General features: G+C 51.4%; 2 protein-coding genes across 23 annotated transcripts in view; one reads left to right on the forward strand and one right to left on the reverse strand.

The window, feature by feature from the left end:
- Positions 1-23,994, forward strand: TDRKH (tudor and KH domain containing). 22 transcript variants are annotated; one of them, XM_084823789.1, is made up of 16 exons: positions 1-63; positions 643-767; positions 3,666-3,814; positions 5,471-5,577; positions 6,577-6,760; positions 7,384-7,523; positions 8,902-9,208; positions 10,009-10,175; positions 10,297-10,469; positions 12,057-12,121; positions 12,590-12,741; positions 14,523-14,657; positions 16,494-16,590; positions 17,755-18,315; positions 19,658-19,747; positions 23,784-23,994. In XM_084823789.1, exons 3-15 carry the CDS (start codon positions 3,691-3,693, stop codon positions 19,723-19,725), a joined length of 2,280 nt encoding a protein of 759 aa, XP_084679915.1. In that variant the 5' UTR covers positions 1-63; positions 643-767; positions 3,666-3,690; the 3' UTR covers positions 19,726-19,747; positions 23,784-23,994. The 22 variants fall into 22 exon arrangements, with proteins under 22 accessions (XP_084679915.1, XP_084679921.1, XP_084679924.1 ...); XM_084823795.1 differs by having other exon boundaries at positions 18,167-18,315; XM_084823798.1 differs by having other exon boundaries at positions 18,191-18,315.
- OAZ3 (ornithine decarboxylase antizyme 3) overlaps positions 23,163-25,508 on the reverse strand; it is a 5,744-nt gene continuing 3,398 nt past the window's right edge. The window contains 2 exon segments of the mRNA XM_084823621.1: positions 23,163-23,437; positions 24,546-24,631. Of these exon segments, the coding sequence (XP_084679747.1) occupies positions 23,238-23,437; positions 24,546-24,631 (286 nt within the window). The 3' untranslated portion in view covers positions 23,163-23,237.

The raw sequence follows: 25,508 nt of genomic DNA on the forward strand, positions 1-25,508 counted from the left end.
AGTCGCGTGGAGTGGGAGGAGGAGGAGGAGGCGGCAGGTGGTGCAGCAAGAGGGGAAGCGCAGGTAACGCGCCGCGGACCGGGAGGGGACCTGCGGTGGTGGTGGTGGTGGTGGTGCTGCTGCTGCTGCTGCTGCTGCCGCTGCTGCTGCCTGGGGATGCTAGGAGTGGTGGTCCAGCACATCTGTAGGGTACTAGGTGTGTGGTGGTGGGGAGCCTGGTTTCGGACGACCAAGGAGACAGCAGGTGCGTCGGACCACAGAGAGACCTTCTTGTGAGAGAGGGGGTCGGGGTGGGGGAGCGTACCAGAGAGAGAACCTACCTGGGCGTGGGAGGCGGGTAAAAGGGAGAATATTGAGGGATTATTATTATTATTTATTAAATTTATTAATTTAAGTCACCCAGCCACTCTGGGCGATGTACAACAATAAAAACAGTTCGTACAATAAAATTCAACACTAAAAACATCGCATTTGTAAGGTTGCCCTAGCCCACCCCAAAATGGGTGGATGAGGAAAGGGTAGAGGAGGAATTGGGGTAGGGGGGATATCCGGACCAGGAAGATTGCCGGGGGTGGGAGAGGGATGTTATTTAAGTTTTTTTTCCACTATTACATTCATATCCTGATTTATCTCTCTTACAAGGGACCCAAGGCGGCTTACGTGGTCTTCCTCTCCATGGTATCCCCCAAACGGATGGGACTGTTTGCTAATGATGCCTTTTGTTAAAAAGGTAGTTTAGCAGAGAAAAACAAAGAAGGCCGAACAGGGTGAGCGTTTACCGGTCCCACATGTGCACAAGGCTGTCTTAGAATAAAAGGAGGCCCCACCCTTTAGCGAAGAAAGGTAAAATAGGTTTGCCCACAGTGTGCTTGAATAAAATACGCAGGTACGGCGTAGAGTTTCAAAGGAAGAAGTCCATCTGTGTTTTAGTTGGTTGGTAGGAGCAAGAGGAAGCACAAGTGCTCCCAGCAATGGAGGTGGTTGGAGGGGAGGAGCAAAGTCGCAAGAAACCACATTGTAGGATATAGAGATCCTAGGGCTAGTTGTGGTCTAATTCCCATGCATTAACTTACTGCAACACTGCCCCCTTCCGGTAACTTGCAGACATGGTTTCAGTATCCTCAACAACAACCCTGTGAGGTATGTTAGGCTGAGAATCAGTGGCTGGTTCACATGATCACAGCAGCTGGAACAAGCTGCTGTGTGCTCGTTGCAGCTGCCGTGGGCTGTTGTTGGGTTGTTTGAGTGATCCAGCCCCACCTGTGGTGGCTGCAACAAGCCATGTTGGCTTGTTCCCGCAAATGTGATTGTGCAAACCGGGCCAGTGACTGGCCTAAAGTCATCCAGGGAGCTTTATAGCTGAGTGGGAACTAATCCTAGCCCGGCGCTTTAACCACTAGGCCATACTGGCTTAGGGTTTTTGTAAGAGGGCCAGCGACTGGCAAAGGGAGCAGATATTGGAAGGAGTGGGTGAGGGTGGGGAGACCGGAGGCAGTCAGGGTTATTCTGTTTTGTGTTTGTAGCACTCACATACTTCCCTTCAATTAAACATTTCCAGATAGGGGGGAGATCAGACTAGAAAGGAATTTGACCCGGGGGGGGGGGGGTGATGTTGAGTACTTCGTTTCCAACTCGGGGTGGGGTGCTTAGAATGGAAACTGGGCATGGAGGCAGTTAAGGTGGTTGTGGGGCTTGGCAAAGCTCTCCTTTTCCTCTCACAGTGTGGCTTGATGTCTGCTGAGCCAGATTCCAGGGTGCGGGGGGAATGACTGCGTATATCTCTGAGCAAAGAGCAGATTTGTACACAGAATGCAAAAGGGTAGATGTGTATTTGTGGCCCTTTGCAATGGTGGCATCAAGGCATTGGAGCACCCTCTCTCTGGAGATGTACCAGCAGGGCAGGACAGGGGTTGGGGGCATTTTCTGGAAACATATTTTTTTCAACAAGTTTTTAATGTCAGACCGTCTGCTCTTATCCTGCAAGTTTAGTAACCTTCTTAACGAGTTGTTCGATGGTGCTTTTGGTTAATTTTATTCATTACCATAAATACCCCACCCTTCATCTGAGAAAGGCTCTTAGAACAATTTACAGAGGTCAGCAATAAGACAGTCTGTGCCCTTAAGCTTACAGCCTAAAAGATGCAACATGAAAGGGAAAGGGATTGGGATGGAGGAGGAAAAAAGCAGACTCCGGCGGTAGTTCTTAGTTACAAAATTCTGATGAGTCACCGGAATGGAAACCATTCAAGAAGAGGAGGAGCCGAAAGCTGCTGGTCGGGGGGGGGGGGGGGGGGCTGCTTCTGTTCTCTGCCTTTGCTGCAACCTGAAGGGACGACAGCTTCTAGGTGACAGTATAGCAAGGTAGAAATATGTGAATATGTAATGTGGGGTTTGGTATATGGTAGAGAGCTGTAGAGCAGGGGTGTTGAACCATGTCCCAGCTGAGGGCTGAATTCCATTTTGGAGAATCTCTTGGGGGCCGCATTCCAGTGGTGGGTGGAGCCAGAGACAACAGTGTCAGGGCCAAAATACCAGCAGGTTGTAGCTTCGAGCTTGTACTGCCAGTAACTAAGCCTTGGAAGAGGCATTTCAATGTGGGGGGGCAGGCAAAAGCCAGGAAACTGGCAAACAATTGGGTGGAGAAAGGGGGATGGGGAAGGGCGTGGCTCCCTGGGGCACCCCAGAGGACCAGATTGGAACCAGTAGCAGAATGGATTTGGCCCGTGGGCCTGAGTTTTCCTACCCCTGCTGTACAAGAAGCAGCTCTTGGGCCTAAAGCGAGAATCTGTGAGAGCTGGAAGCAGCACCTTGCTTGGAAAGTGAGTCTTTTTCTCACGCTCATCCCTCGAACCTGGCACTCGAGGCAATTGATGGGTGGCAAGATCAGGACAGTGCTGCTTTGTTTGATTCGGGGTGAGTTTCTGGAAGCCCTGGCCCCTGGATGTGATGAGGGCCACAGACTTAGATGACTTGGAACACATTCAGGGAGGAGGAGTGGGAGGGGTCTTATCGATGGCTACTGGGCAGAGCCCTCCACAGTTGGAGGCAATCAACCTCAGAACAGTAGCTGGGGGGGGACTGAATTGCCTTCATGCCTTGCATGTGGGCTTCCCGGAGGCCTCTGTACTGTGGGGGAACAGATGCTGGATGAGATGGTCCTCTGGTCTGATCCAGCAGGACTGCTGAGGCGGTATGTCCCTGAGTACTGGATGCTGGGGATATACCAAGGGGAATTTTTGGTTGGGTTTGAGAGACCTTCAGCCTATTCCTGCATGGCTGCTGTTGTGTTGTGGCGAGACGAGGGCAAACACACTTCCAGAATCAAATTGTCTTTCTTCCTGTTCGGCTTGGGCCCTCTTTGAATGCTGTGTCTGGCATCTTCCCCAGCTTCCTTTCTCCCTTTTGGGGGGGTGGGGGGAGAGAACCTTTGCCCGGAACAGCAAGGTTGGATGCAGGCAGCTCTGGGCACCTGCCCAAAGCCTTGGGAAGCCAAGGCGCTTCTCCGGCAGCAGCCCAGCATGCTTCCAGCTGAGAAACGAGTCTCGTCCTTGTCCAGCGATGCTGCAGGCTGGCGGGTCCTGTCGGCAGCCTTTCAGGATGATGTGCCTGGTCTCCCTCTCCAGCGGAAAGCTGCTGCTAAGGAAGTTCTTCCCCTCCCCGCTTAGGGCACCATTGGTTGTTGCGGGGACCATGGCTGGCAAAGGGAGCTCCTGGAGCAGCCTGACGACGCTGCAGAAGGTGGCGCTGGGCCTCGGGATCCCAGCCAGTGGTGCCATCCTGTACATCCTCTACCGCCGCTACCGGGAGAGCCAAGGTGGGTGTGCCCCGGGGTGTCAGTCACCCGGGCAGCAGCTTCGGCTGGAGATCCTGGGTGGCGGGCTGGGGCCCTCAAATATTTATTGCTCCCATCCGCTGGGTTTCTCTCCTCGCTTTGGCAGGCGCCCAAAACGCTGCCTCTGGCTTTCTCGTAATAGTTGTGCTTCATCTGTGTCCCCTGCCCGTATTGACGCCTTCTTGCCCTGGGTACTTTAAAATGAGTAGCTGTTCAATTCGATATGGACACAGGGACAGGAGGTGTTGTGTGCTGCTCGGAAAAGATTTGGCCAGAGCTGAATGGCCGACAGCCTGATCCTGAGCAGGTTTGCTTGGAAGCAAGGCTTGCTGTGTTCAGTGGGGCTTCCTCATGGGCCAGTGCATATAGGTCCACAGCCAGAAAGTGAAGGCCCTGTGACATTTCATAGGTGCTCTTTGTGTGTGGTGTGTGAAGGAGTGTTTCAGTGCCTCCTCTTCCTGTTTCTGTTGCCCCTCCCACCTGCTAAGCTTCCCCCCCTCCCCTTTCCCAACGTGCTGTTGCTTCTGCTCTTTAGTGAAGAAATGCCATCAGGATGGGGCTGGATGGCCAGAGCAGCCCTTTGCTCTTCTGTCTTTTTAAAACAGGGATGCAGAACCTCTTTCCACCTGAGGGCCAAATCCCATTTCGGAGAAGCTCTCAGGGGCCGCATCTTAGTGGTGGGTGGGGCTCAAGGCAAAAGGGGATGGGGGCAAGCCACCAGCATATTTCAGCTTAAAGCTCTTCCAGTTATGAAACTGGGGGGGGGGGATTTTAACCTTTTAGCATAAAGGGAAAACACAAAGAAGCTGGGAAACCACCAAATCATTGGGTGGGGGGAGCAGGAACCACCTGGTGATTTAGGGAAGGGTGCGTGGCCGTCTGGGGGCCCTTGGGGGGCTGGTTTGGAACCCCAAGAGGGCTGGGTTTGCCCTCGTGGCTGAGGTTCAAGGCACCTGCTTTAAATGCTCCATGCCTTTCAAGGTGATGCCACCCTCTGTGAGTGAGTGTCAAGACCTTCTAGCCTTAAACCCCTTTCCACTTTGGCTTCCCTCCTGAGGAATCCTCATACATCTGCCACAAAACCTCTTCATTTGCTGAGGGCCCAAAGACCTGTTGCAGAGTATAGAGGCCATTTCTGTGGGCTGCTGGCTGGCCCCGTTGGATCTTTGTTACTGTTTGTGTACTGAGGATGTACCCCAAATGCCACCAACTCTGTTGGCAGTGGGAGTTGGCTGTTCTCTGGTTTCTTGTAGAGCATTACCTATCAGTTCCTGTGGAGCCCTGAGGTTTGTCAGGGCACAGCTGCTGGCTTAGAGCAGGGCTGGGCAGAATATAGATTGCCAGATGTTTTGGACTTCAACTCGCAGCATTCCTCACGATTGGCTGTGCTGGCAAGGCCTTCTGGGAGTTGGAAGTCCCAAACATCTGGCGATCTGCCCGCCCCTGCCCTGGAGGCGCCAGTGTGCCTGTCCTGACCCTCTGTGGCCACCTTAAGGCTCCTCAGGATTGTCTCCTCCAGCAGATGGGTTCATAGACAAGCAGAGGCAGGCAATCCCCTGGAATTTGGGGGGTGTTCCAGGAGGGTATGGTGCAAGCGTTCGGGTCCTCACTTCCAAGCCTTCGTTTGTGTGTCTCCAGAAGAGCGGCTGACATTTGTCGGGGAGGAGGAGATCAAAGTGGAGATGAAGGTCCCAAAGGAAGCTGTGAAGCTTCTCATCGGGCGTCACGGAGCCAACGTCAAACAGGCAAGTGGGGTTGTTTTTCGTTTAGCCGAATCCCGCGTGAGCTCGCAGCCTCGAGGCAGTTTGTAGTATTTCCTGTGACAGATGGAAAGGCCCTTACAGGACTCATAAACAAAAGCACTGCAGCAGGTTCGGGATCAGGGGGGAAAACTGGGCACCCTACTTCTTTAATAAATATATATATATATATATATATATAAATGCATTTTATATATATTTATATAAAATACATTTTATCTAAGGGGGCAGGGCATGAAAAACTTGGTGGGCACCATTGGAGGTGCCCATGGGTGCTGTGTTGGGGACCCCTGCTGTACGTCTTGTGTGTATCTTCCTTGGGGACAACTATAAAGAGTTTCCATCAGCATTCCCCAACCTGGTGTCCTCCAGGGGTGTTGGGCTGTGATTCCGCTCAAGCCCAGCCACCATTGGCCATACTGGCTGGGGATGACGGAAGCCATACGCCAGTGCCCCTGCAAGGACACCAGGTTGGGGAAGCCTCGTTTATGAACTATCAGTTAAATGTTCAGTAATGTAATTGATTTTTTTTTAAAAAACTTGTTCCTCCTACAAATGTTTTTAGATACATCAAGACTGAGTAAAAAGCACCACCTGTTGAATGAGATGTGAGGCCCACCTGGCACCAATGTGGTTACCTTTTCCTCACCAGGTCTCCCAGGGATTTGACAGCAGATCATGAGTTTTTAATCAGGGCCTGGATTGTCTTTGGCTGATGGGTTTAACCGTTGTCTGTTGCATGTGCTATCTGTTTCTGTGCCTTTACGTAAATGTGTTTTGTACTTGGTATAATGCAGTTTTCATGGTTTTTAATTTTTATGAACTGCCCAGAGAGCTTCAGCTATGGGGTGGTATAGATATATAATAATGGAATGGAATGCTAGGAAGTCTTTGGGGAATCGGATTCGCCGGGCACCCTGGCCCGGCAGTTGGCATCTCTGGCAGTGCCTGACGCCACAGTTAAGCTGCTGTCCTCCTTTGCAGCTGAGGAGAGACACCTGTGCTCGCATCGATGTGGAGGATTCCGGGGAGGAGCGGCGGATCCGCATCTGTGGCTCCCCCGTCCAGGTCTGCAAGGCCAAAGCTGCCATCCACCAAATCTTGGCCGAGAGCTTGCCGGTGAAGGAGAAGATTCACGTGCCCCAGCGTGCTGTCGGGCGCATCATTGGTACTTGTTCCTCGGTGTCCCTCCCCAGTTTCCCTGCACTCCCTTTGGCACGGGTTGCACACCTTGACCTAGTCCTCTGCCTAGAATCTGCACGGATCAGTGAAGAACCAGAGGAGACTGATGCCTCCTGTCAGTCTAGGCCAGGCAGGCAATGATGCTCAGCCTTCGAAAGACCGGCACAGTTAAATCTGCTGATCAGCAGCATCCTACACCTCTGCTGAAGCAGCTGTCCAGCTGCCAATTTGCTGATGAGCCAGACTTGCGCTTTTGTTCGTATATACAGCCCTAAACAGCTTGGGCCTTCTCCCCTATTGCTGTAGTGGCTGGGGGATGCTGGGAGTTGTATTCCAGCACATCTTGAGGACACTGGGTTGGGGAACGCTGGTTTACAAGTACTTGTAATTAGGTTAATCAGCTTGGTCACTCCTGTGGCCTACAAGGGAATGTGAGCCATACTCCTAGTGTTTTCCTGCCTGACCTTCTAGAGGTGATTGCACAGACGGGGGACTGTGCAAGTGGTATTTACAAGCATCTCAGATTAGGCTGTGTGTACCCCTGAATCTGTCTTCCCCCTCCCTTCCAGCTGATGCTGATAACCCCATCTCTTCCTGTGCCTCCCTTAGGCAGGGGCGGGGAGACAGTGCGAGCAATCTGCCGGAGCACGGGGGCCAAGGTGGACTGTGACCGAGAAGGGGAGGGCGCCCTTTTGCTCACCCGCCTCATCACCCTCTCTGGGACTTGCAAGGAGGTGCAAGCTGCCAAGGTGAGTGTCTCCATGGCCTGCTGCAGGTGGGGTGGTTGAGATTGTACAGGAAGGCCCCGATTCTAATCTCTCCAGGTCCTGGGACTGTGCAATTTCCTTTTTGAAACAACCATGTAGCCTTCCAGTTTTGTTTCCAAAGCCCAGTTCGGAATGCTGGTCCTGCCTTTCTCAAGCCTATCACAATTTACCACGGTGCTGGGCCCTCCTAATGTTGGACTACAACCCTCATCAGCCTTAGGCAGTATAGTCAGTGGGTAGGGATGATGGGAGTTCCAGTCCAGCCATTTCTAGATGCCCACAAGTTGCCTGCTTCTGATTTACCAGATGCTGGGATGGCCGCCTTCTCCCCTCGGGGCCTGCCCACCAACATCAGACATGTGTGTGCTTGGGACCAAGGGAAGGGTCTTCTCTGTGACCATGCCTGGGAGACCAGCCTTGCACCCTCTCCAGTGGCCTTCCACCTGGAGGTGAAGGCACTTCTTTTTATAAGGCTTTGGATAATTTTAATTATGTCTTTCACACACTGGAGTGTTGTTGTTTTTTAGTGAGAAGCTGCTCACTATGAAATGTTTACATTTACAGCACTAACTCTTTTTAAAGGCTTCTTTGTGGGGTCATCTGTTATAGTGGGCACCTTGCTGCTGCCTTCTGTCTGCTGCCATGTATTTTTTTGTTGCTGCTGTTAGGGTCTGAACACTTGTAAGGCACATTGGAGCATGTTAATATGCAGCCTTCCCCAACCTGGTGCCCTCCAGCTGTGTTGGATTTCAGTGTCCATCAGCTCCAGCTGGCTGGGCCAGTCATCAGAAATGTTGGGATTTGTGGTCCAAAACATCCAGAGGCCACTAGGTTGGGGCAGGATGCTTTGATGGAAGGGCTGGGGTATAAATGCCGCAGTCCCTCATTCTCAGGATAGAGATGGTGATGTTGGCCTACCTCACAGGGTAAGATGTAAGGATGGCTGGGTTGATGGAGGCAGCAAATGTTTAAAGTCTGTAAAGCACTCTGCAAATGTGAAGTGGTCTTGGCTTCCCTGGCATAGCCAAGGGAACATCAGAGCCTTGCTCCGTTTGGACTGTCCCTCCCAGATGATAAAAGGCAAAGCAGGGCCCTTCCACCAGCCCTACTGAAAATCTCATTTTTTCCCTTTCCCCTCCCCATCTTTGTTTGCTTGTACATTGTGTTCTTTCAGTACTGTAAGCCTGTGTCTTATTTTACTTGATTGATTGCAAGCCCCTCCAGGACTCTCTTTTTGGGGAGGGGAGGGTCAGCATGAAAATAGTTTAATAATTCAGCAGTGGTTGGATCCTGTGGTTATGTGCAACAGCCGCTAAGCCTGACCCATTGCAGCCCCCTCTGGTCCCTTCGCCTCCTGCAGCAGCTGATCACGGAGAAGCTTTCCGAGGATGACATGTTCCACAAGAAGCTGTCGCAGTCTGTGCTGGCGCGCACTTTGCGCAAGCAGCCTCTGGGTTCGCGCAAGGAGGAAGCTGCTGGTGACCAGGGAGGGCTGCCTCGCTTCAACCGAGGGCCAGCCTGTCAGCCATCAAGTCCCCCACGTCAGGGGTGGGAGGGAGAAAAGATCTCAGAATATTCCCTGGATGAACCGCGAGAGCTGAGGAGCGAAGACCCTTCTCCTGACAATTCCTTGTCGGGAGCCTCTTGCCCAAACACTGTGTTTGAAGGTAAGCAGGAGGTGATGACCTCCTCTCTCTTCGTTCCTTCCCCTCCAGCCCCGCATTGTTTCCTTGAAACCTATTCAGGGGTGGATCGTCTCTGAACCTGGAGGTTCTGTTTGGCCATCATGGCCAGTAATGGTTGGTAGAGCCTCTCCATGAACTTGCCAAATCTGTTTTTGAAAGCCATCATGATAACTTGTGGCTGCGAGTTCAGTCGGTTACATTTTGCAAGGGCTAGAAACTCTTTTTAAAAATAAGCATAATATTTCTAAAGATCTGTATTTTAAATCTCTGCATTGCTGCTAGGTTTTATTCTGGTTGTATTGTTATATTGTGGTTTTAATCTTTTTATATTTTATGTTGTACCGTGTACTTTATGGTTTTAATTTTTGTGAGCCACCCAGAGAGCTTCGGCTATTGGGCGGTATAGAAATGAAGCTTTGGGGAAGGTTGGGAGGCTGGCAGGGACCAATTCGGGTGCGGAGCAGGTCACCAAAGGCCTCCCTATCCATTTTGTCTCCGTTGCACCGCACTATTAGAGTCCTTCAAGCTGTATTTTTGCATTCATGAGGACTAGTGGCATCTTTTTGGTGTTGCATTCATGAGAACTAGTGACTTTTTTGTTTTTTTTAAATAAGTGGTTTGAAATTCTTAGGGAGTCCAATACCCTTGCAGTGTGAAATATCAGGTTGGGACTCTTTGAAAGCCTGGGTGGGGAGGTCCCGTTTTTACTCTCCCCGAGGCTAGCTACCAGAGGCCAGGCCCTCCCTTGTTTCCCACTTTGACTCTGCTGCCTGCTCCTTCAGTCCCCAGCCCTGACTTCAGCTTCCATGCCAACGAGCACTTAGAGGTCTATGTCTCGGCTGCTGAGAACCCCAACCACTTCTGGTTCCAGATCATCGGCTCCCGGGCCCTCCAGCTGGACAAGCTCACCTACGAAATGACCCAGTACTACGAGAGCGGCAGCTGCTTGGTGAGGCACTGTGGAGGGGAGGGAAGCCTCTAGTTGTGGCTTGGGACCACTGGGCTTGCATTTCCCTTCTCCCTATGATCTGCTGTGCTCTTTGTTTCTCTCTCCTGCCTCCCTTGCCCAGTCTGAATTCCCAAACGTGCACATAGGGGACATCGTGGCTGCCCGGTACCCAGACGACAGCTCCTGGTACAGAGCCAGGGTCCTTGGTGCTTTGGAAAGCGGGAACCTGGACCTTTACTATGTGGATTTTGGGGACAACGGGGAGGCTTCCTTGGAGGAGCTGCGGCTGTTACGGTGAGGGCCGGGTGGAGACTGGGCCCTCTGTCTGTTCGGCTAAGAAGCCATCCAGCGTGGGCTGCGGCATTTGCCTTGTCTGAAAAAGGGGTTGGGTCAACTTTCCAGTCAAATAATTGTCTGTCGCTTGTTTTGGAAGCTTTCACTTGATTAGGACGGAAGGATGTTTGGAATCATCTCGGTTTGCCCCCTGTGATAATGGCAAAAACGAGATTGAACTGTTGCAGAACGAACTTTGAAAAGGAATACAATGCCTTATACTTCGAAGAATGTTTAGAGGATTTACTGAAACCTTCCCTGTTATAGAACTGTTCAGTTCCTTGGCATCTATCTTGGAATGCCACGGTCAACCTACAGTGGGGGAGAATTTTTTTTTTAAACCACCCAGAACAAAAACCACCCTTTAAAAGCAGTTGGCAGCAGGCCAGGTTGAGGAAAGCTGTTTTTAGGTGTTCGTTGTGCGGGGGAGATGTTTCCAGGCCTTGGGCCACCATAGGAGAATAGGGAGTTCTTTAAGACCATGCAAGACTTCTCGAGCAGCTGAGGGTAAGAACATAAGAAGAGCCCTGCTGGATCAGACCAAGGGTCTATCTAGTCTAGCATTCTGCTGGCACAGTGGCCAACCAGCTGCCCACAGGAAACGTACAAGCAGGACAGGAGTGCAACAGCACCCTCCCGCCCATCTTCCCCAGCAGCTGGTTACATGGACATACTTCCTCTTAATACTGGAGGTAGCATCCAGCCCTTAGAACTAGTAGCCATTGATACCCTTATCCTCTATGAGTGTGATACAAGTTTGTTTCTGAAATGTATTCCTTCCATTCAGTAGCCAGTTGGCATTCCCAGGATGTCTTACGAAAAGCGGGGTGGGGAGACAACTGTTACACAACAAATATAACATCACACACTGAAATCTCCAGCTATTCACAGTAGCTTAAAGTTAGCTGTGCTTTTTAAAAGCCTGGGAGAATGCAGGTCTCTGGTGCTGAAATTGTAGCTGGGGGCGGGGGGGGGGGTGTGCATGCCACAGGCAGGGTCCCGCCCAATAAAAGCCCACTCTCTGGCTTCCGCTTGCTTTCCACATGGTGGCTCCTGGACAAGAGGCTTAGGTGCAGATCTTGGCGCAGGGGTTGATAGATACAGAGTACGGTCCGTCTGAGACCTGGCTCTGAAGCTGCATGGGGCACGAAAGGCAAACCCCAGCTCTTCGAATGGAGCCCGGAAGTGAACGGGGGGGGGGCAGTGAAATTGCTGGGGGACACAGTCGCCCGGCATGCTCCTCCAGTCTGATCCAGCCTTGCCCGGCCTGGTTCCAGCTAGATTCGTTGGGACTGCAGCTGTCAGTGTCACCAGGTTGGGCGAGGCTGGTCTTAATTGGCTCTAGGCCTGCCCAGTCTGGAAAACCCCACTGGCTTGAGAAACTACTGCTCGGCAGGTGTTGCATCCACACAGTAATGACACTTTGATTGAATCAAGGGAGCTTTTAAGGATGGCATGGAGATGAGGGGAGGGGGACATGGCTGGCAAATGCGTGGTGGCCCTGGTTTAAGGTGACGGAGCCTAGCGTCTCCTCTTCTCTTCCTCCAGGAGCGACTTCCTAAGCCTCCCCTTCCAGGCGATTGAGTGCGGCCTTGCTGGCATCGCTCCAGCTGGTGAGTGGCACAGGAGCAGCCACCCAGTAGCGTTCCCCCTTGCGGAGCGGGCCCCCAACGAGGTTTTACTTATAGCACTTTGATCCTGCTCTTCAGCAAGAAATGCTCCTAGAGCGGCTTATGGAGGTTGATCATATGGCAGTCCCTACCCTCAGGCTTGTGGACTAAAAAACACGACACGCAAGGAAAAGGGATTGGGAGGGCGGAGGGGGAAAAGCAAGAATCCAGGCACCAGATCTTAGCTCCAAAGCTCTTGTGGGGGTTCCTGCTGGCAGGGAAGGATGAAACAAGCTCCCTGCGGCCGCTCCTTCTCCAGCTGATGGATGGGGCGTCTTCCCTTCGCTGTGATGTTTATCCTGAGAGGCTGCACTGTGATCCTGACAGTGGCTTGCTCAGTGACTTGGGGGAGCTGAGAGGTGTCAGGCAGCCGACTGACCTTACTATTTTCCGTGCCTACAATCTCCCCAGCGGGTCAGTGGGAAGAAGCAGCGCTGGACGAATTTGACCGCCTCACCCACTGTGCCAAGTGGAAGCCGGTGGTAGCAAAGATCTCCAGCTACGTGCCTTCTGGGAGTAGCACTTGGCCGCACGTGCGACTGTACAATACCACCGGCGGGCAGGTAGGGGCCATGTTTGGTGGATATTTTTGTAGACTGATTGCCTACTGTTTGTTTCTTGAATTGCTTAATGATGAGAGCCAACCCTGGCTGGCCTGGTGTGGATGCACAGCCCAGGTTTGTCATCACCCCATTTCTTAAAAAGAAGCTTTGCTCTTGTTCTTACTGAGGCAATCAGCCTGTTTCCAAGCAGTGCAGTTTCAGAGTGCAGGGGACTCGCTTGGTGGAATACTCCTCTGTACCCCCAAAACGCACAAATGCCCTGCATGTAGGAAAGCTAGCATGTAAAAGAGACAGATCATAGCCTAGGTCTCCCTGACATGCTAGCTTTCTATGTGTGTGTGTGGGGGGGGGGTCCTTAGCAGGCAGGTATTCCATCAAATGTGCTCCCTTGCCTGCAGTTCGAAGATGAACAGTCCCACATAAGCTGTGTGTGAACTAGGTCTTGGGCACACTACTCTAAAAACTAGTCTTGCAGGAGGAGCTCTTGGAGGGAAGGAGGATACATGGTGAGCAGAGGGTGGTTCTTTCCTTCTCTTGCCCAAAATGGACGACCCTGCCTGTGGGTCTGGATGCTCCAGGGCCAAGAGTTGACGACTGAGGGGGCTGGATTTGGCCTGGAGTCAGGGAGGCTCCTGTTGCTTGTCCAGCTGGAAGGATGCTTGTGTGTGAACCCTTCACTTCATCCGTTTTATTTTTAAAGCATTTTTACTCTACTTCAGCCAAAAAAGGCTGAGCAACCCAGGAAGCTGCCTTAAACCATGTCATCCATTTTTGTCTTGGCCAGTGCCATCCACGTTGGTGAGACGTGGTCTCTGGTGAGATAATGGTAGTTGTTGGCCGAACCCCTTGGGGGGCACCAAGTTGGTGAAAGCTGGGCTCCGCTTACCAGCATTAGCTCTCCAAGGTTTCAGGCAGGGATCTTTCCCCACCCTGCCTGGAGGTGCCAGGGATTGCACCTGGGAGCTTCTGCCTGTGAAACAGGTGCTCTACCACTGAACCGAGGATCTTCCTTTTGCAAGGCTCTTGCAGTGGCTCTCAGTAACACAACTGAAAGAACTGGGCATGTTTAGCCTTGAGAAGAGAAGACTGAGGGGAGATATGATCATGCTCTTCAAGTACTTGAAAGGTTGTGACAGAGAGGAAGGCCAGGATCTCTCTTCTCGGTCATCCCAGAGTGCAGGACACGGAATCATGGGCTCAAGTTACAGGAAGCCAGATTCCGGTTCAACATCAGGAAAAACTTCCTGACTGTTAGAGCAATACGACAATGGAACTGATTCCCTAGGGAGGTGGTGTGCTCTCCCAAACTGGAGGCGTTCAAGACGAGGCTGGACAGCCATCTGTCAGGGATGCTCTTGGATTCCTACATTGAGCAGGGGGTTGGACTCGATGGCCTTGTAGGCCCCTTCCATCCCTTCTATTCTGTGATTCTATGAAAAACTGTCCCTGCCCCCACAGGCTTATCATCTAAGGGATATGACATTAAAGGAAGAAGGACAGAGGAGGGATGAGGAAAACGAGCAAATGGAAACACTTTAGGGCAAGGAGGAGGAGCCAGATCGAACTGGGCTGTCAGGATTGTTGATGGAGAGCACCTACTTTCCCCCTCTCCCTCTGCTGCAGCCAGGTAGAATTCAAACACTGCTCTTCCTTTTTCATCCTGGGTCTCCAGAGCCCCTTCAAGTTCTCTGCCTCTCTCACCCCCTGCCACCAGCATGCCACTTTCTCCTTTGGCCTTCTAGCAAGCTTTTTTTTATTCCCACACTCCCCTCCCTTCCCAGAACATCGATGTCGGCGAGGAGCTGGTGCGGTTGGGCTATGCGGTACGATGCCTGCCAGATGGTGATGGTGCTACAGGAGATGGACCCCATCAGTTGGACAAAGGGGCAACATCGAGTGCCCCCCAAAAAACCCTGGTTAGTAGCTGATCCGTCAGATCTCTTCTCTCTAGGTCTGGCTGTTAGCCCCTAGGTTTCAGGCAGGCTCCAAATGATGGACAAGGTCCTAGTCCTCATGACAGCCCCTGAAAATCTTGCTGTTGAAGAGCTGTACATTTATTAAAATGACATTTTCAAGCCATAGGGGGTTTTTGGTTTATTTTGATAAGCAAACGGAGATCTGCACTTATTTCGAATTTCAGCTTCCGGGGTTAAGTTTTTTTGTGCGGATTGCGTAATGTTTAAATAAAGCACCTTGACAACCAAGTGCAGTCCGGCAATTACATTAAAAGGAACAGGCCTGGAGGCTTATGTTCTCAAAGGCTTCTAATAGCTCTGGTCTCATCCTTTATGCGTGTGCTGTTGGCCTGTTCCGGGAACCCAGAGTTGAAGAACAGACCACTGGTTTCTCAGTGGTCCCCGTGACCTACAGAGCTGCTTATTCAGCCTCCTTAAACTGAGATCTCTGACAGGCCGCAGCTTCTTTTCTGATGGCAGCACTCGACATCGCCAGCCACCTGTGAGGGTCCTGCTCCAGACGCTGCACCACACAATCCTGTATACGTGACGGTTTTCAGAGCCGTCGGAGAATTGTGGCGTCTTGTTGGGAAATTACCTGCGTTCCTCTCCGCTGTTCTTCAAAAGCATAAACGTTTGCGGTTCTCAAGATAGCAGCTTAAAAGCCCTTCTGGCGGAGTTGCTGAAGGCATCTCTTGTTCATCCAGCGGAGCTTACTGTTAATCCTCTTCCCTGTTGTGCCCCTCCTCGCCGTGAACATTTGTTTGTTGGCTGCAGTCACAGGCTGCTTTGTAGCCTGATGGGCTCTCAGTATGGTGTGCAGTTAAAACTCCCATAAGGGTACAGGATAACTAGGGGTAGTGTGTGTGGGGGGGGCAGTCTTCTTTTTTCTGGCCCCTGGCAGCTCGGGATACAGTCCAGGTTATTGCCTCTGTATGGAGGGGGCAAATGGAGATAGTGATCCTCAGGCCTGTGGGCCAAATCCAGCCTGCCTGGTGCCCCAGTCTGGCCCTTGGGGGTTCCCCAGGTGGCCCCACCCCCTTTCTCTCCCCCTGCCCCTTTTCCCCGGCTGCCAATTGTCTTGGTGTTTTCCCGGCTAAGGTGTAGCTACTGCCAGCACAAGCTTTTAAGCTGAACTGTGCTGGTATTTTGGCTCTTCCCCCTTTGGCCCCACCCACCACCTGAATGCAGCCCCCAAGGGCTTCTCTGAACTTGAATTTGGCCCTCAGGCTGAAAGAGGTTTGACACCCCTGCCGTAGGTGGATGGCGTGGGGCGAGGTGGATGCCAACGGATGGGCGAGAAGCCCTTCCACAGAAATGGTCCTTCCACTGATGTTCACACTTGTGGTCACTGGCAGTGGGTTGCATCATCCAGATTCCTGCCTCTCCTCCAAAGAAACGGCAAAGCACTCACATGTTTACGTTTCAACCTCCATCCGCATGGCAGTTGGGCTCTTCTGTGTGCTCTGTGTTGTGGTGCTGTCTCACCTGCTGAGAACCCCATTCCTAGCCGCCTCCTTTGGTCAAAGGGCAACTTCTTTTCCCTCTGCCCCCTCCTCCCCGAGCTCCTCTTTGTACCAAACTGAGGCGCATCCTCTGCTGAGTGGAGGGAGAACAACTTTACCCAGTGACTGTGCAAACGGGTGCAAAATTTGGGGGTGGTTCCTTTGGCTACCTGGGACACTTCCGCTGCAATTGAAGAAATGGAAAACACCCTAGCCATATTGGCAAGTGGCACTCCACAGGTCGGCAAAACATAAGGCGTGCACGGGTGCCTACAGCTGCTTTTCTCTTTAGGGGAATGCGACGGGGGCGTCCCTAGAAAGCCTTCTCTCAGATACACAGAAAACCCCTGATGAGACGCCGCTCACCCTGTCCTGCATCAGCCTTTCAGGTAACCTTTTCTGGCAGTGGATGGGCTGGTAGAACGAGTCTGAGCAGCCACCCTTGCACACCTGTGACACTCTTAAGTGCCAGCTGTATGTTTAATGCTGGAGCCTGCTGGGGATGTTTGATTTCCTTCTATCCTGCACCTTGAACTCCTAAGGTGGTGAACTGCACCCTTTCCTAGAGACATCTGATCTGGCCACGGTTATACAAGGGGGGGGGAGAAAATAGATCTCCAGATGTTTAGGACCTCAGTTCCCAGCATTCCTGACCACTGGCCATGGTGACAGGAGGCTTCTGGGAGCTGAAGTCCAAAACATCTGAAGATCTCTACCGTTTGCCTCCTCCAGCCTTAGTTACATCCCATTTGGACAACTGTAATGTGCTCTACATGGGGCTGCCTTTGAAAACTGCTGTGAACCTTCCATTGGTTCAAAATGCTGCAGCCAGGCTGTTAATTGCAGGGAGCACGGGACTCCCTTGTTACAGCAGCTTAAAGGCCTATACATTTTGGGACCAGGCTGCCTGAAAGACCGCCTTCTTCCCTACGAGCCTGCCCAGGTTCTCAGATCTTTGGGAGAGGCCCTTTTTTCCAGCATCAGAGACATGTCTGGTGGGAGCACAAGGCAGGGCCTTCTCGGTAGCTGCTCCAGGTTCTGGAACTCTCTGCCAAGGCAGGCTAGGTTGACTCCCTCTCTCTGTCCTTCCTCTGGCAGGCAAAGATGTCCTTGTTCAAGCACGTCCTCGGCATGTACGCTGCTCTGTTGGGTTGCGCACTGTTCTTAATCTGCTGTGGTGGTTGTGTTTTTTAATGTATTTGTTTCAGTCAAGTTTTTATTTTTAAAGGTATTTATTTTTTAGTTCCCATGGCTATAAGCTGGCCCGGGTGCCATTTTCTTGGTAGACTAGCAGGGTACATAAAATGGGAGAACTTGGGGAGGGGGGTGTTGAAATTCAGTCAGTACCTGCCACCACTAGTGAATCAACTTGGATGACGCTGCACTGCTGTGTTCCCATCAGTTCCCGAGGAGCACGTTTGGGAGAACTTCTTGGGGCAATAGTGCTCTGTGGGCTGGAGCCGCCTCCAGGTTTTGCCTCCTTTTGCCTGCGATGGCTGCCTCGTTGTAGGGCAAGCCTTCCTCCGTGTTAACGTGGTCCTTTGGCTTCTCAGATGAGCCCATTGAACATCTCTTCAACGAGACAGGACCAGCCACTCCAGCGTCCTCCTCGGAGGACCTTGTGCCCTCTCTAGAGTCCTTGCAGCTCTCTGCCGTTACTGATGCTGCCTTCTCTGAGGATGCCTCAGGGATGTCCCATAAAACAGGGGATGGTAGCAGGTGCTCTGGGATGGATCCGCCTGTGGGGACCCCCGACGCTGTGTCTTTGCCAGACTGCATGGCGTTCGGGGCAGACGTAAGCCAAACATCCAGTCCTGCTGATCTTGGCCAGCCCAGAGAGACGCCCTTGTCCCCCTTGTCCTCGAGCGAAGGCTCCCCTGGCGAGGACCTGTCCCTCAGTCAGGCCGACAGCAGCACTTACTCGCCCCGGGGCTGCTTCTACTACCTCTCCGTGTCTGTGGACAGCTTGGATTCCTCGGTCTTCTGCAGAGGATCGCCCTCTCTCGAGGATTCCACCCCGGATGGGCTGCTGTCTGCTGGGACGCCCTCCTGCCACACCTACATCCTCTCCGCTTCTGACAGCAGTGGGGAAGGCCGAGCCTCTGGGGTGGAAGGTACCAAGCGCTTCGCTTGAACAAGCTCTTCTGGGAGTGGCGGGCAGCACTGCACCTCAGTCTCCACAGTGCTGGGCAAGCGGGTGCCCCTGCCCCCTCCACCCTGGTCATCCTCTCACAAGCATGTGTGGCTTCCACTCGGGCTGCCGGCGTCAATCAGCTTAATACAGCAGCGTTCCCATTTTTGTTCTGGAGAACTCTGGGATTCATGGGAAGCGTCTCTAGGGGTCCTTGGGAAATGCAGCTGGCCCCACCACTTCCCATTTCTCCCTGCCACAGTGAGCTTCAGGGAACTTACAGGCATTCAAGGCCCACGCTTTCAACTCCAGCAGGTCAACTGAGTCTGAACAGGGTGGGCTAGTGCACCACCTGAACTGTGTGCAACCTGTAATATGCCCCAGAATCCAGTGCAGGGGTTCCTCTGCAGATAAATCTATGTGGAAACGCTTCTCTTAAAACAGCCATGTTAATTAATCAACTTGGCTTTAGATGATTAATCCATGAAGGCCAGTCACAGTCTGTGGGACAGGAAACTGTCACCCCAGCTTCTGTTCTTTAGCTTTTCCTGGATCTACTGGCTGGGGATGATGGGAGTTGTAGCCTGACCACATCTAGAGGGCACCAGGTGGGGGAAGGCTGTTGCAGTAGAATATAATGAGTGAAAGCTTCCACTCATGGTTAGAAAAGTCTTGTTAAACCATCTCGTCTTAAGTTCTCTCGCTCGTTCTGAATAGACTTATTTTTAGGGAGCTTTTAGCAATAGGAGTACTTCTTTAAAAAAAAATGAATATTAAAAATGAATATATGAGCCCATCGCTCAGGGGTAGAGCCCCTGCTTGGCATGTAGGAGGTTGCAGGTTCAATCCCCGGCATCCCCAGGTAGGGCTGGAAAAACTTCTGCCTGAAGCCCTGGGGAGCTGTTGCTGCCAGTCAGGGTCGATAATACTGGGCGAGATGGACCCAGGGTCGGACTCAGTGTGAGGCGGCAACCAGCTATGTTACTAAATTTGTAAAAGTGACATAGCTGGTTGCCAGCCTTAGCTGTTGCCCACTACAGCACCACCCATCCAATCCATGAAGGCCACTTTGCCTAGAACCTCTCACGCTTCCTTGGCAAGGGGGTCCCAGTGAGAGAATAACTCCATGTTTTTAGCTATAGGTGCACTCAAATCTGGGGTTTGTTCCTGCTTACAGCAGGTGCCCCACGCACCGGCTTTAAGGGACTTGGTTTGCTGGAATGTTGAGCGCATCTTCGCTCTTACAAGCAGTGAGAATTACTTGCCCCCCCACCGCCCCTGCTTCGGTGTGCTTGAGCTAACACAGCCTCTTACCATCCCTGCAGAAGTGGCCTCTATGTCAGAGAGTGGCGGCAGCATCTTCCAGTTTGAGGACAGCTCCTTGACTCCTTGAGCTCCAGAGAGCGGGAATTGCGGTAAGGCAGGATGTGAGCCCCTTGGCATTATTGGCGTGGCGATAAACCCAGGTTGTTCCTGGGGCCTTTGCTGGGAGGCAGCCGGCAAGAAATGGTTTAACAGGCTTCCGTGTGAGAAGCTGGGGGTGTTGCACAAGAATCGCTGGCTGGATCAGACCCAATGTCCGCCTAAGTCAGTCTTCTCCAACCAGCGTGTTGGGCTGTGACTCCTGCCAACCCCACCTGGTGTGCCCATGCTGGCTTAGAGTGACGGGAGTTGAACTCCTCCACCTCTGGAGGGTACCAGGCTGGGTAAGGTTGATCTAGACCTTCCTTCTTAAAATGGTGTCCAGCAAGATGACTTTGGCAGTTCACAATCAGCACCCGATCATGATGGTTCTTTCTCCTTGGCATTTGAGACTCGGGGGTATACTGCCTCTGGATATGGAGGTTCCACTTAGCTGTTGGGGCTAATGATGGCTGACAGCAAGGTAGGGGTGATTGCAACAAAAGTTTGATGCACCCCCCAGCCCCCTTTATAATCCTATTCAGGGCTTCAACCAACCCAGAACAGTTTGGAGCTTATGGGGAAAGAGGGTAGATCTCAAGAAAGAGCCTCCTGTAACCTTCCCTTCCTATGCTGCATTGTGCTTGCAGGATTTGGGTTCAGGCTTGCTGCCAGCCTGAATGGCTTATTGCTGTGTATCAGGAGGAGGTGGGAGGGATTTCTGCATAAGAATTGAGGTAGAGTGGGGCTCTTCTTTTTTTTTTTCCTGCTACTTTTGCAGGGGTGGGTTTGTGGGGGTAGAAACTGGCGCCTAATCCCAGCTGCATTTAAAACCTCACATTGTATTGTTCCATTGATTTCCGTGGGCAGTGCTTTCTTCTGGTCCTGGGAATACTTAAAAATAACTGCCACATGTGAATCAGGAAATGATTTCTCCACCCAATGAGAGAGTTCTCTGTACCCTTTTTATATCTGTGTCGCTACCTCTTTCTTCCCTTTCCAGTTGCCCCATTCCATTTTCCTTCCCACCTGGCTGTCTGTTTTCCCCTCGCTCAAATGTTTCATGCCACTGGGCTTCCACAGGGCTGTTTTGGGGTGTTCTCGAAGTCCCCCTCCCTTTTGTACCCTTGCAAACCTCAGGGTTCTCTTGAGTCTGCCATTACTTCCCACTTGTGCATGGGTGCTACTGTTTTGGTTACATCATGGCAGAAATTCTTTCCCAAAATTTGGAAGGAGGATGGTGGCGGTAGTCACTGGCAAATGACTGGAAAAAGGCTTCATGTAGGCTTTCCCCCCCACTGGCTTAGGGTTTTTTTTCTCCCTTCACTTCCAGACCATCTGTCTGCAACTGAAGAGGAGCCGCAATTCTTCCGCTTTGCTTACCGTAAGGGCACAGGAGAGCACCTCGTCTTCTTGACTAGCAACTGCTTGTTTGCCATGCCCACTGCATATGAGGTTACACGTGGCCACAGTGGAGTGTCGCGGAATCTCAACAGCGGCCTGATCTTGCAAACGGGCACCAATTGACCAGGCCCGTTGTGCCACGTGGTTGTGGCTTCCCCGGTGGGAGATGCCTGCATAGGCTGCCGTTTTTAAGTTTCATTTCGGGTTAACAAAGAGTTGGGGTGGTGTCGAGCTACTGAGTGTAAGCATAGCTGCTTGGACATCCCTCGTCCTTCTGCTGCATGCTGGGAAGATAAACAGTGTGGGTCAGCTGGCTGCCTGATGCTTTCAGGTCTGGCAGAGAAAAACGTGACAATCCTCAGGTTTGCTTGTTGTACATGTTTTCTCCAGTGCAGGGTGGGGAGAAGCGTTTTGAGAGTTGGACTGTTAAGAACCTGGATATGTTGATAGGAACCTGGATATATTTATATGTTAAGAGCATGCAGCAGGGTTGCTGTGTGCAGCTTTTCCTGGACTTGTTTCACTTCAGATTGCAGGTAGGGGAATCACACAGATATCCCCCTCTTGCACAGAGAAAGCTAGCACGTTCTGGGGAGAGGAGTTTTGGCCTAGCTAGTATTCCTGATGTTTTAGGTGCAGGGCCTTCTAATCAAAGGTGTAGTCCCCCCACCTGCAAACTCAAATAATGCAGTCCATCCAAGCAACATCATGTGTTTCTGTTACAAGTGGAGATCAACTGCCTAGTAAAAAATAAGCCCTTGCTAGGTGACAGGCCTAATGACAACCATCCTATGACAAAGGTGGTGGTGTTTGACACTACTCATGAGTAGTAATTGTAAATCTTGTAAGTGGTGGACAAAAAGGGATGTGGAGGGCGTGGTCTGATAAATTAGACACACAAACCCGGGTTGGCTTGAACCCCCATCCATTCTTCCCTGTGAAATGGGGCTGGCCTTTTATTAAAAGCAGGCATATGGGGTCTTCAGAAGGGACAACCTGAAAGGGGGGGGGGGGGCTTTGCTGATTCAGGAGTTGTAACCTGATTTGGGCGTGACGGGAGCTCTGCTCCTGTCAGTTTTGGGGACAAGGTGGGGGGAGGGAGTTACATGTGGAGTTGGAAGCATCTTCACTGCTATTCCCCCCTCTTCTTGCTAGAGATGAGGTGTAGTGCTTTGGAACTTACGAGCGAGATTCATGATGTACATTTAATACTGTTTCTTTTTTTTCTTAAATAAAACCTTGTGCACATTTGAATTCTGTTCCTGGAGTCAAGGACATGCTGGTGGGAGGAGGACAAAACAAGTTATGGGGTTGGCAGGATCCCAGGACAGTCACTGCTGAGAGAAGTTAAACACTGCTTACCTCGTGGGGGACAGAAGTCCCTGACCTATAGCTAGAGCCCCCCGCACACACACACATCCCCTTAGGTTGTGGGTTGCAAGCTTCTGAACCCCTTCTAGAGTCTGTTAGCTTCTTTATCACCAGCCATAGACAGCAACAAAAGGTAGCTGTTCCTCTCCCTCTCTTCCAGGACTTGATCCCCACTGATCCCTTACAATGAAGGGCCCCATTCAGTGGCTAGCTCATAAGCAGGTCTGTGTGGGCGGACGGTGTGCTGCTCCTCTTCCCTGCCCCTGACACTTCCCTACACGTGACGGAGGGGTAAATTTGGGGTCAAGCTTGGATATCCTGTCTCTCTCAGGCTACGGATTTGCTACAAGTCGGGGTAGGGGGCACAGCCTTGATCCAAAGGGGGTACAAGGCAGGGGAAGAGGGAGAGAAACAACAGATGAGACTGTTCACGTAATGTAGTAGGACTTGCAGCCTTCCCTTCTAGGTGCCTGGAGAATGACAGTGGGTTACATACCAGGACAAAGGTCAGTTTTCATACGTGTGTGTGTGTGTGTGTGTCCACCTTGTCCCCACCCTTATCAGGGGAAGGGGCTACAGGCCCAGCTCTGTCTCTCACCACCATCCCCTCCCCCCAAGACACACGGACCCCTCCCCTGCTCAACTACAACATGACACTGGAGCTTTCACGCCAGTTTAATGCCACCTGGTGGGAGAACAGACGGCTGACTCACTCCCCATCAAATGCATTCAAAGGAGGCTGTCAGCTGGCGCAGCCCCATCACGTTGGTTCGATGGGCCTGCTTTGGGGGTCTCTCTCTCCTGCTCCTGGCAGTGGTCTCGTTCCATGGGGTAGGCCATGAAAATAGCATCCTCCCAGGGTGGAAGGGCCGGGTGGTCCGGTTGCATGAGTTCAAAACCCAAGAAGCCAAATGCCCGTAGCAAGTCACCTGTTGAGAAGGGAGGGGCAGCATTGGAACAAAGGAGGGGAGAATTTCCTCTGTTTACTAAATGCTTCTGTATTGCCTTTTTGTATGCAAACAACGTGTGCTCATGAAAAACAATGTGAACAATAACATCTCAAGACAGGAACTTCAATGATAAACAAGGAGAAAGAAATCTAACTATAGTAGTTCCATTAACAGTTTGATGTGTACATCTACTATCCTTAATTTAATGTATGCATTCGTTTTGCTTTCAGGTCACTAAAACTTAATTCTGGAATTGGCTTGTGTGCAGATACCCGTAGTTTTAGGTTCTGCATATTTTATCCCTTCTGTTACTGTTTTCTACCAGGTTTCTGCAATGCGCTTGTTCACCCAACCTGCATGTTTGGGTGATGGGAGGCACAAACAATCCTGCAGCAGTCATACAACAGAATCAAGAGTGTGCGGGGGGGGGGGGGCGTGTGTGTCTAGAACTGGTACACATGCACATCATTAATGGGGGAAGAGGAGAGAATGAGCTGAATGCTGCAGCATGCAAAATAAACTAGTAATGAAAGAGGATATGTGTCGGTTGGTCTGTCAGCACCATAGCACCAAGACTGTGAAACCTAGAGACCTGAAACCTGGCTGCGTAGTAAGGGGACCTTCAGGCTGTATGTTTCAGGGTTATTTTCTTTTAAGAACTAATTTAATTTAAATCTGTCCAGGCAGAAACATCCTCAGTTACCAGGAGGCAGACTTCCCTAACCAGCAGTCCATACACTTGGAAGCCAGGATCGATGAGAAGGCCGAGGGGCAGAGTTATAAGTGTGCCCCCTGCTGTGGGGCAGCCCCCCACACACTTCAGGGAAACAGTGGACAGACCCTTCCCTCAGGGGCCTGTAGGATGCACCCTTGCAGAGCTGTACATTTCAAGCGTTTAAAGTCCTTCGTAAAGCCCCTTGCTCACTTTAGCTGCACTTTCCTATCCCATAGAATAGAATCATAGAATAGTAGGGTTGGAAGGGGCCTGCAAGGCCATCGAGTCCAACCCTATCAATCTCCTTCGTGGTGTTTGGGATTCAATCCTGGTCTAAAAAGCAGGGTCTGCTACCTAGTAAAGCTTTCTTACCCCGGTCAGGCCGAGACTTGTGGAAGTTGACAAACACCTGGTCTGCCTCTGTTTCTTCCTCTATGTATTCCAGCGTCGCAATCAGACTAGGAGCAGAAACAGCCACAACTTCAGGTTTTTTTTGCAGCACTCGCTCCTCTGTCTTCCAGATTGGGCTCGTGGTTTATTTTCCTTTTTCTCAAAGGTCTAGTCTTCAGTGAGGTGTTCAACCTGTGCCTGGGCTATGCTGCTTCAGGCAGTTGGGGTGGGGAGGAAGCGCTCATGACTGAATGCTCCTCCATGTGAAATAATTCCTGCAGTGTTCCAGCGTGTCAAGAAGATATCTATGCTGAGAAATCCTGAGTTAAGGAAATAATTCAGCTTCTTGTAACAAGGAAACTTTGAATATTCCTTGGAAATGTGTAGACTTAAATATAGTGGTGCATTTTTGCACAGTTTGGATTCTAAGGAGCCATGTTCAAGAACCAAAAAGCTACTTGGGGCCCTGACACCTGCTTCCTTGACCAGCCTGGTACCCTCCAGCTGTTTTGGACTTCAACTCCCATCAGCTTCAGCCAGCACATCCAATGGTCAAGAATTCTGGGAGCAGTCTTCCAAAACCTCTGGAAGGCACCACGCTGGGGAAGGGTGCTAGATCTGATACCGAATACCTTTCTTGTCACAGTCAAAGTACATTCTAAGCATTTGACATAGGGCAAACAGGCCAGTCTCTTCGGAAACAAACAAATGGACACAAATCTGGCATCAGAAATAGCAATATTCAAAAACCAGTGGGAGAACACTCCAGCCTCCCCCAACACGCCGTCACTGACCTTAAAAGTGGCCATTATACAGTAAAGAAATTTCAAAGGGAGACTGGAGTGAGAGGCTGTCGAGTTAGAATTCATCGACACGTTCAAATTCTATTGCCATAGGCTTGAATCTGGATAAGGGATTTTTATCACTACATGCGTTCATTGGCTC

This window comes from Heloderma suspectum, chromosome 17 (genome assembly GCF_057233095.1).
Source record: "Heloderma suspectum isolate Gila_16-S chromosome 17, 16-S_ref, whole genome shotgun sequence".
NCBI lineage: Eukaryota > Metazoa > Chordata > Lepidosauria > Squamata > Helodermatidae > Heloderma > Heloderma suspectum.